The sequence below is a fragment of the Saccostrea cucullata genome, unplaced genomic scaffold (genome assembly GCF_032062105.1).
Source record: "Saccostrea cucullata isolate Sc308-1 unplaced genomic scaffold, CSIRO_AGI_Scuc_v1 ctg898, whole genome shotgun sequence".
Lineage (NCBI taxonomy): Eukaryota > Metazoa > Mollusca > Bivalvia > Ostreida > Ostreidae > Saccostrea > Saccostrea cuccullata.
The window spans coordinates 197369-208889 of NW_026935768.1; the positions used below are offsets into that span (position 1 = coordinate 197369).

At 30.4% G+C, this 11521-nt stretch overlaps 1 protein-coding gene across 4 annotated transcripts; it reads left to right on the forward strand.

Annotated features, from left to right (window-relative positions):
* The first annotated feature begins 296 nt into the window (after positions 1-296).
* On the forward strand, positions 297-9250 carry LOC134243703 (T-box transcription factor T-like). Of its 4 annotated transcripts, none has more exons than XM_062725934.1 (7): positions 297-680; positions 1266-1533; positions 7857-8044; positions 8267-8310; positions 8508-8594; positions 8747-8863; positions 9013-9250. In XM_062725934.1, the coding sequence occupies exons 1-7, from the start codon at positions 445-447 to the stop codon at positions 9057-9059; spliced, it is 987 nt and encodes a 328-aa protein (XP_062581918.1). In that variant the 5' UTR covers positions 297-444; the 3' UTR covers positions 9060-9250. The 4 variants fall into 4 exon arrangements, with proteins under 4 accessions (XP_062581918.1, XP_062581916.1, XP_062581919.1 ...); XM_062725932.1 differs by having other exon boundaries at positions 298-689; XM_062725933.1 differs by having other exon boundaries at positions 299-689; positions 8747-8854.
* The last annotated feature ends 2271 nt before the right edge of the window (positions 9251-11521 follow it).

Below are 11521 nucleotides of genomic sequence, written 5' to 3' on the forward strand. Positions count from 1 at the left end.
TGTATATGGGCCTTTCCAACGAAGGTCAATTTCTTAAAGTTTGAACTTGTTAAAAACAGACTACTGGTCCCTAAAGTCTTTTTTCTCCCTGTATCTTTTGGTTTACTGAAGCAACTGTTATTTATGTAAAATTTACAACTATCAAATTAAAAACATGTGATATGTAACTGCAATTTCCAACCAACATTTTCATTATTTTTACTTTATATATGTTCCTAATGCTCTATGCGCTTGTCAATCTGGCATTTTTTTCATGTAGTGTTTAATTCACGTTAAATATTTCTAGCGACTGAAGGTGAAACAGACAACTATATTCCAAGGAAGATCGAGACAAACAACGTATTTAAAATACTAGAAATAGGAGAAAAAGGAAAGGTTCATATAAAAGAGCTTCATCAAATTCACCCTCCTTCCAGAATTAGCTTGCGTTTGACGTCATCCATTATGAACAACATGACTTTTGATACCGATGTTTGTAAAAATGATGCAATTTCCTGTGGCTTTTCTGATTATTCTGACGGGGAGAATTCTTTGTTGAAGGCTGGAATGTTCAAAGATGATTTTGGTGATGAGAAAGGAAACTGTATTTCTGTTATCAATGGAGCCATTACAATATCGATGACAGAAAGAAAACTATGGCAGGAGTTCGTGAAAGTAGGGACGGAAATGATTATCTCAAGGTCTGGAAGGTTTGTAGTTTATGAATGTAATGTCTTGAATACTATTCATTAACTCCATATGTTTTATTCTAGACCTTTTGACAAACGACATACATCTTTATAATGTAAACATTGAATGAGATGAATTCATTTTTTTACCCTTGCCTTTTTTCAAGGTCAGATAAAAAGATAGACAGTAACATGGGAAAAATCTTCGGAATTGTTATAAAGATTGCTGATTACTGATATCAAATTATTATACATTTTCTCTTTCATTTTTTCATGGAAAGGGGGGGGGGGTATTTGCTTAATTTCTGCTTCATTGAATTGCTGCATTTAGTAGCCTAAAAGCAGCTGTTTTAAATTTCTTTTTATTTGATTTTTGTCCCCGTGATATAATACAACCGCCTTTTTAAATCCATTTATTGCAGATATTTTTGAGAATTATCAGTCATTTCAGTTGCAGAGAGTATTGAGGGAAAAAAACCCAATCATACCTTAGTTATACATATTTGATAAATTATAAAAGTTCATGTTATTTTACAAATACCGCAATGAAGAAGAAACATAGGTATCAAGGGGATTTTTAATTCTTACATATTTCAGGAGCATGTATCCATACGTTGAATTTTTCTTAAGTGGCCTTGATCCTTCTGGACTATATGATGTCATTTTCGACATAATACCCGAAACCGGAAAACGTTTCAAGTTCATCGACAATGAATGGGTTCCATTTGGGAAAAAAAAGAAAGAATTTAAGAATAAAGCCTTCCGGGATCAAGACGCTCCGAAAACTGGGTCGCAGCTGATGTCTCGAAAGATTTCATTTCAGACAGTAAAATTATCAAACAAACCAGGCAAAAATACTTGCACAGTAAGTAATACACCTCGAGGGCATGTTAAGGAAGCATTCATATCATTTCGCGGGAAATTAATTTTTTTTACTTTCCAAGTATTTTAGAAGGCCAGCTTTTGATCTTTACAAATCTTATGTTTTGGAATGTTCTAGGGCATTATTTTTGTCCCAAATGACAGAGGAAAGGTCGACTTACTATCTTCGAAAGAAAATATAATCGATGGAAATAAATGAGCATACCTGTCTTTATGTATTTTAACTCCGAATGAATATAACATAATATTCACACCATATTTGCTTCTAAACTCCCTTACTTACTTTGTACATGCCGTCTTAGCCAAATTCTCTTTACACAACATGATTAATTTCCACGTTACTTGATGTACACATATGACGTCACCGACCGTAAATTTTAATCCAAATGACAGATACAACATAACAAAATTAAATATTTTATTGTGAATGTTTGCACGTTTTTTTTTATCTTCTGGAGTTAAATCACATCTCTAAATACCAATTTTATGAAAGGTTGTGTTTTAAAATTGACATCATCTCCCTTACTGATTTAGTCAAGTAAGACTTTTCAAGATTTGCCTCTGAACTCTTGAGCAGATTTTTATCTTAAGCTATGTTTTAAAAATCTGCATAATGTTTTAATTCTTACAATAAATTTGAATTCTACAATAATATGTTCAGTTTAAACTCTCTGATAAAATTCCATACCATAAGCATTAAGTGAGAAACTACACTTAACAAAACTTCTAAGTGTTCACTGTAATAAATGTATTTATTTAAAAACTACTTTGTAGAATGGTATGATATTTTCAAATTATCAAACCAAATGAGTCTTCTCAACAATTTTAGAAAGAAAATCAAATATCACCTACGAAAACCAATGTTCGGTGACGAAGCTTAAAAACAATAAATCTGTACTTTGCGGCACGTGTTTTATGTAATAAGCATATTTTTGTGATCATTATCAAATTTAAAAAAAAAATGTTTTCATTAAAAAACACAAAACATTGGCAAAATGACTATTGAGATAGAAGGGAGGGCTTTTGGAATGTTGATATCTGGACCATCTTTGCACCACGTTTTACTCATTTTTATTTTAGTCTTTAATTGTTCTTGATATTGCTTTTAAAACTTAACAACCAGTGTCAAAACCCATTTAAAAACATTTTCTATAGACTGTGCATCATTTTTCATCGCCAATTTATCACAATTTGGAAGTTTTGGACAAAATTAACCAAACCGGAAGTGACCTTAATCTTCGTCTGAGGCCAAAATTTCGCGTCACACCAGGTAAAAAGAGTGTTAATTAGTCCTGAAACAATCTTAGAAACAGAAAAACAAACAATTTCAATCGTATGAAAAAGATAAGAAATCGGTGCTCACGACAGTCTCATATCAGCTCAAGCAGTCTGAATCATCCTTAAAGCGGTGCATGTACGTGCTAAACGCCCAAGGATATTGACCAAAAGGCATCTGTTGATGATGTACTGTCAAATTCCCAGATCTGAATCCCATTGAACACATTTGGGATTTTTATAAAGAATTTCCAACCCCCCCACCCCCTCCTTCCACACAATTTCAACGGGTTGGAAAGATCTATGCAGTAGGTGTGGCAACAGATGGGTCAATCTCGTATTCAGGAGTACATGGTATCTAACAGTAAAGATTGTCTTGTAGTAATTAGAGCGAGCGGTGGTCTTTCTCCATAGAGATTATTTTGTGTGAATTTTCATTTTGAGGGTACATCATTTCCTTGACACTTTGCTTAAAATTCTGACGAGATACTTACATGAAATTTTCGCAACATTGAACTGAAATATGCATAATTAACCATGAATTAAAGAAATTATTTATTGTATGCATTTGTTCTTTAAAACTTAAAAAATGTTAGGTGAACACTTAGAAGTTTGGTTCAGTGTATATTTAGTGGCTGAGGTTTCTGTTTTTACTGTAAAATAGTTTTTTTTCTCTTTCGAAGTATTTAAAGTATGTCAAATTTGGATTCTTTTTTTACATGCATCCTGCCTGAGTTATTTTGTGCAGTGTACAGTTTAACAATTGTCCTAAATAATTGCATAATATTAAATTGAATAAATTGTCATGAATTTTATCATCATATTTGAAAATCATTGCAAATACATACATGTATGTGAAAATGAAGGAAAAAAATTAACCTAATATAAGCTTAAAATTAGCACTATTTAAGTAATATCTAAAAATTAAAATCACAGATCCTCACCATTAATTTTCTTTTCTGGATATAAACGGTATTTTAACTGTCTTCTTAAATTTAGAAAAAAATGTCATTACTTTCAAATGTTTTCTTTTTTGTTTGTTACATTTTAAATGCCAGAAAACTGAAACTGTTTGAGTGCAAAAACGTCAAATAATTAAACACGTGGAGTAATTTGAAAATTTCTTCCCTGTCAAAAAAAATTATGTGTCTATTCAAGATGGAATAAGACTGTGTTTGATCCCATAATTTTTCTGATCAAAAGATATGGGAATAAAACTTTAAAACTGATTCATGTGTAACACGTATTAACAGTGCAAAAAGTTCAAACTAAATCCTCTGTAGACCCAAACCAGCGCATTCACTCCTATTTTTTGATTTTTTTTTTATTTTTGATAAACCTATGATTGTGTATTAATTCTAAAAATATTTTTCATGAAAAAATCTCATTATTTTTAATGGCATTATCCAACCTTCTTCAAACAGATATCAAATTGTCTGTTGAATGTTTATGGATAAATATTGTAAAATTACATTTGCCAATGTTTTTCCTTATTAAACAATAAAAATAAATTTGACATTTAAGTTACATTTACAATATTTTGTTTCCTTCCTAAGGGATTTATTATACAGAGAGGTGTGTCTCCGATAAAATATACTTAGTGCTGACCAATAAGGATGTTTTTAATCTCATTAATATGCAAATATGCAGCTTATACTTTTATAATGGAAATCTGCCCTATTTAAGTAGGCTTACGTATTTTTCCTCTCCTCTAAAGTACTTTATTTATAAGAAGTAAATATGGCTTCACTTTAACAGTGCAAATAAATCTATTCAAGGGCAGATAGTTTATCAGGTAGAAGTAGTCACCCATTCTCAATATAAGGGCTCAAATAATGTCGCCTTATTTTCATTTAGAAGAAATACCACTGATGTAATTTTTAAATCAACATTATAAATAGTCATATAACAATGAATAAGAATTCATATAATTATCGATCTGAAAGGGTATTTAATGAGTTCCAAATTCAACTATAGTAGCCTGTTTGAAATGTACGTTACTGTCGCCAAGGCAAATATTATGCTGAATCCCCTCTGTGTAATATATAGTTTTGATTCTCAAGTAAAAATTTTCTGATAAGTTAAACCTTGTATCATATATATTTCTTTTCATAACAATAAATACATTTTCTTTGTGATAATAAATAATTTTTATTGTGCAATGTCCCTGTCGCTTAATTCTATTTCAACCACATTACAAGCAAACACAAAGATTATACACCTGATAGTTTTGTTCTCATTTATTTATTGATGGGCTAAATTTGAAATTTCAAAGAATTGATTACTCCTACTTAGATAATCTAACATTAAATTTAACAATTTAAGCAACTTTTATAAATATGTTAACGGAATGAAAGACATTTTCAATCGTAGAGATAAGAAAGAAATGTACGTTACCTATATTCTTCCATTAAGAATATATATTAAGTAGAAAATATGAGACGACTCTGAATAAGCAACCCCTTGTATCCTGTAAACTGGCAAAGAAGTTTTGCTTAACACAATTAAAAATTATTTTTTACATGAAAAGTGATCATTTGAAATGTACGTGACTGAAATGTACGTTACCATGAAATTCGAATTAAGTGAATCTCGCACGAATTTCATGTATTCTCATACTTTCACACACTCGAATGTGTACAGAAAGGAAAGTTTCAAAAGTTGGAGGTCGGCTAAATCCCAAAATTAATGAAAAGAAACGTTTCTGCTGAGGAAAAAAAAATATATTAAGGTCAATTATAAGTAATATAATTTTGATACCTGGTATATATTTCTGAATACGAAACCTGTATGATGCATTTCTTATGATATGCAAGTTCAAATAGTATAAATATATTGCTTGTCTAATGTACGCTTGTGGAAGAGAATTGATTTTTATATTTGAAATGTACGTTACGTATGGTAACGTACATTTTACGTATTTCTAACTGACATTTTTTTTTATTTAGTCAATGAATTGCGTTTACACGAGCGAAACAAAATTATCGTTACAATCCATTTGACAACTGGCCACATAAATCCATCTAAATGCACCCCCAATCCTCGTAAATGTTTTAGACTGTTACCACATGCTAGAAAATTTATTTCTAAGTGTCTTAAATTCATCTTTGGCAACCTTTTTGCAGTTTGTTTACTTTTAATATGCGACATTGCGTCAATATTAATTTAATTGCTGTTGATAATTTAAAACAAGGTATCCATAGGCTTTAATTGGTAAAAAAAACAAAAAAACAAAAAACAAAACAAAACAAAAAGAAAAAAAAAACAAAACAAATAAACCCAGAACACAAGACGGTCACGTGCATTTCAAATACTGAAAGGCACACAATACTCAGTTTTGTTTGAATCATTGCATTTTGGGTTATATTTTTCCAGATCTGCTGAAAAGCACGTATTTTTGTGTTTTGACAAACGATGTTGCAACATACTAAATGAAATTGTTAACAAGACTGTCGATGGATTTTTTCGGAATAGATTTATGTTAAGTTTCAATGGCCAAACACGAGCATTTGTTAGATCATAGCAAAATACGTCTGACTCTTTTTTTTTTGGTCTGTACTCTTGCACACAGGTAGAAGTAACTAGGCTACGACCGGTGTCAATTTCAGCGAAACAGCACAAAAGAATGGTAATGAACTGAGGTGGAGGGGACTCCCAAATAATATGTGAAATGAACGTTACCGAAGTGACGTGACATTTATGTAGTTGATGACAAACAACCTCGTTTGTTACATTATGATTTCTTATATTACTGCGTTAAAACGCTTAATTGAAATGATTTTTATGTCAATAATTGCTTTTTTTTCAATATTTTCTTATTACTAATTTACATATTATTACAAGCTTGAAATGTACGTTACCTACTCATATTCTGAGGCAATCGTGTCTTTATAGTGGTGATTGTGACATATATCACAATGTGATTACTTAGAGAATCTTTTTTGGAATAAACTGAAACAAAACGATGAATTTTTAGATGAATTTTAAGCTTTTTATTAAACAGAAATTTGTCTTGAAATGTACGTTATATTTACGTAGTTTTCTAAATCGGCATGGATATATGTTAAAAAAGACAGTAACAACAAAATAGAATTTTACTACATGTACATGTTAGGTTCCAGTATCTATAGAAAATGACAAGATTCCAAACTGATCGCTCTAAAGAAAAACAGAGAGAAGAATTTGAAGCATATTTTTAAAAAATGTTTTTATACATCTGGATCCAAAACTAACCTTGTTTTTTGAAAGGAAAAATCAAACGCACGTTCGTATGGCGAGAAAATATGTTGCTGACAGAGTTGGTAGGATGTGCTGGTGTTAAGATGAGATATTCCAATTGTGATTTTAATGACTACATTTTTTTTTACATATCTTTTTGGACATTGAAGAAAGAGTAACGTACATTTCTACTACATTTCTGAATAAAATCACCCTCTACTTTACCGTCTTGTCATTATTCCATGTATTATAATTTGATGAAAAAAAATCTGGAAACAAAATCTTCAGATACTTTCTTTCAAAGGCAATTGATAGAAAAATTGTTATCTTGAACTTCATTTTTTAAAAAATCAGAGAGGCATTTGTGCCCTTATATTGAGAATGGGTGAGTTCCCAAAGTGTTGAAGACAATTTGAACTCTTACATATACAATTCATTTTTACATTTGATTTTTTTTCACTTAAACGTCTTCAATCAATTTTTCATTCCTTGTTAAGGGCAGATATAAATAAAAAAGAATAGAATCCAGGATTGGTTAAGTTTTGAACTTAATTTGGTTGTAAATGATGCAGCTAATAAATTTTGAAAATATTTAGAAATTGAACATAGTCTGTCTTATTCAAAATTTTACCTTTCTGTGACCTTTCTTATTTATCTTTAATCACCCTAAATAACATTATAATATAAATTGGATATTTAAAATGTACATAATTGAAGATGAAACATGAAATAAATTTTAACTTTAATTTTCTTCTTAAGATAATTTCGGCCATGAAGCAATGCTTACAAATATTTATGGCATTCTATTTTCAGTTTACACTACAAACATTGCAGAAATACATGGTGTGTATTTCCTTAGTGAAACATGAAAGAGATGGCAATCTCACTGTTGTCGACTTTCCAATTCAGGACACAGCTTTTATAGCGGTCACTAAGTACCACAACAGAGAAATGTGTGAGCTTAAGGCTCTCCGATTTCCATTACATAAATCCCTGAACAGGTAAAGACTGTAAATAAAATTGTAAGAGAGAGAGAGAGATAAATTTCGAGGATACTCGCTTATCAACTTACACATATCTTACAATATTTCTTTAATGCTGACTCTTTTCATTGTTCTTTAATGCTGACTCTTTTCACTGTTCTGTGAGTTTGGTAAAGCACTGATTGATGAAAAGGCAAAGTTAACATACGATATATATTATTGCTATAAATTCGATTTCAGATTACCAACAGATTTGTCATTCAACAAACGCAACCAAATACCAAGTGAGTTTCCAAGATAATCACAGATAACTTAAATTGTTCTCATTAAAAGAAGGTAACAAATTGATCAAAATGATAAAGCTACAGCCATGAGCTTATTTTAAATTAAATTGATAGCTTAAAACAGTGAAACAAATGGGTCTTGTATTGGATGGGATAGTTTTTGCTGGACATTTAAAATTGAATTATGTTTTTTTCAGATCACGGCGCTGACGATGGTCCTGTCAATAAAGCCACTCAAACAGACCCTGATCCACAAGTAGACTTTTTGTCCTGCTTTTTTGCATGTAAGCTATTCTGTAGCTACACCAATTGATTGTTTATAATCATTTTCTATTACCTTTCACGAAAAAAGTGACCGTACCTTTCAGATTCTTAAGGTTTCTTCAACGAATTCATATTTCGTTTCAAATGCTGATATTTTTTTCATTCACTTTAGATGTTCAGGAAAGGACGGGAACTTCTGCAGGCGATTTAAATCCAAAGATAAAAGATGAATTATTCTGCGACTTCATTCAACAGCAAGATCATTCTGAGTCATATACAGGTTTTGGATGTATTTTTTTTTCTAATTGTGTCAGATTATCTTTTCAGATGACTACTAACACCTTGATAAATGAAAATGTCTTTATGTCAGTGTTAACACTAAATGCAAATGAATATTATGATTAGCCAATAGAATTAATTTTTTTTTTTATTTTACAGATACAGAAAAACAAAAAGAAAGAGCTTGCAAAATGAATGAGTTCTGATGTAGTTAAAGAAAGGAGATAATGATGTAACACATTCAAGGAATAGAAAGCTGAGTATTTTATAAAGTCATTAAATGAATTATTAAAATAAGTGTCACTTTATACTGATTTAGTCATCATTGAATTTAGACTTTTTATTGGCATCAATGCTATTTGTGTATATTTAAAGAACAAATTAAACATTAAAGCAACCCTCCGTATTAAATATTTCGCATATCATTAATATATTTCAAAGGTTTGTTTTTATATATCACATTTTCGTGATGTATTTTGAGGTCTTGTTTTCTATGTTTGGCGTTTGCTATATATACAGATAATTGTTTTTAATTTTTTTATATATATATATATATATATACACAGGTTGACATTACTATGATTCCGTAGTCTCATTTGTTGCTATGTGAATAAAGAAATCTAATATTAAATGAAATTTTTTTCTTGTTACGAGGGTTGTCCCAAAAAAGTCCAAATATTTCCAATTGTCGTTTTCACTCATTTTATAAAAATTAAAATTGTTAGACACCTAAATCAACATTTTAAATTAAAATAAATAATAAACAGAAAATAAAAAAAAAAAATTCTGGATAAAATAACATAGTACTCACTGATGAAAGAATAATTCAAAATAACGATAATGAATCATATGGAGATAACGAACAGTATTCAAGATCAAAAGTCCATAAAACAATACAAAACAGTAGAAGAGCAAACACAGACCTCTAAAACATCAGAGGTGCGATCAGGTGCCAAGGAGGAGCGAGCATAGCCTGCCGACCGCTCAAACCTGCCATGTGAGCCTTGTCAATATACATGCATGAAAAAGTTCACGTTTCCTGGGACAACCCTCTTATTTCTATGTTGTTAGGACAATTTTATTCTTGCCTCAAGTTTTTTTAAAAAAAGTTTTTTTTTTTGTGAAATTAGTCTTAAATATTCAACAGATTTAATTTACATTTATTTAGGTTTTTTCTTTTTCTTTTTTCGCTATTTAGATCTGACATTAAAGTAAACGATGGCAAAAAAGCGTCATACCGTATAAGTGGAAATTTTACTGAGACGCAAATTTAGCGATTTGTCCTTAAAAAGTGGTATTCAATTTTTATCGCAATGTTATGTTAGCGATTTTAAAATGCCCACTAAAGAAGCTTATTCATATAAAATGCAATTAATTTTTAGCGATATTCAATTTTAGCGATCTCAGACCCTCGCTAATAATGCCAAAATTAAATCCTCGCTACAATTTCTGCTTATATGGTATGTTTTGTCCAATTGTTGTTATTTTGTTTGTCACTCTGTCCCTACGGTCATTAATTTTAGTTGAACGGGGTTTTGTCATTTCTCATGCGCATTCTGGTCATTTGAACATAATTAAATTAGTTATTATTTCTTCAGGATTTATTATACAAACATAAATTGTATATGTAATAAAGAATCGTATGCTTGAATCTCATGCTTATGTTGTTATATACGTCTTTATCTATGAATAAAAATGTATATTCTATGGTAAATTATTTCTCGTTATCTTGTAATTGTGAATAAACAAAAGTCAATCTGATTTTACAGTCGAATATTCTGGAATTGATATTTAAAGGATGCTGGTGTTCCACAATACCAACCTTTATGTAGTTTTCGGAGAGGGTCTTCCAAAACTTGACCAAGAGAACTAGGTACCATTTTTTGAGTGAATAAATCTTACTGAAAAAGGTAATTACATTTTGTATGATAGCGTAGAATCCGTTGTGGCTTTCAAACTTGAGACAGAGGGATTTCCTTTAATTTTTTTTTTTTTTTGAATTTGTTATCTTGAGCTGATGTATTTGCAGTTTATACAGTCGCCAATCTTGATAAAAGGTTAAAAAAAAACAGGATGTTTAATGATTCCATAAGCAAGAGCGTGTTCTACGTACGAACAATCTCTGAAAGGAAGCTTAAGGTCAACATTTCGTATATTCTACGGTCAATACAGTGTCCTTGTCAGCATTTACAATCTCTCAATCAGTCGAATGTAGATTTGCGTTTTCCATAAAATTATTACGCAATTAAAATCAATGAATGTTATATGTTTACCTGCTTACCAGAACATGAAAAAGACCATATGGAGAGAGAGACAGTGGATGGGTCCAGGAGCAGGCACGTGATTTTATTGTTTCAAGAAAATGTAAATATAAGAAATAACAGATATTTTGGCTTTATTAAGATGATGAATCAATTGAAGGACATTTTTATTATTTTTTTTATGTGAACGCCTTCGGCATATTTGACAGTTATTCCTGAAATAAAAAAATCCTTTGCTTTTCAAGACTCCACTTTTTACCATCAGCATTATAAATCTATACAGGTTTTATAGGACGTTATACTAATGTCTGATTACATAGACAAAAATACATTTATATAAGGAAACGTATTAGTTTTACTCATGTAAACATAACTTAGACTGTCAATTATATGATTTTTTTAAGTTT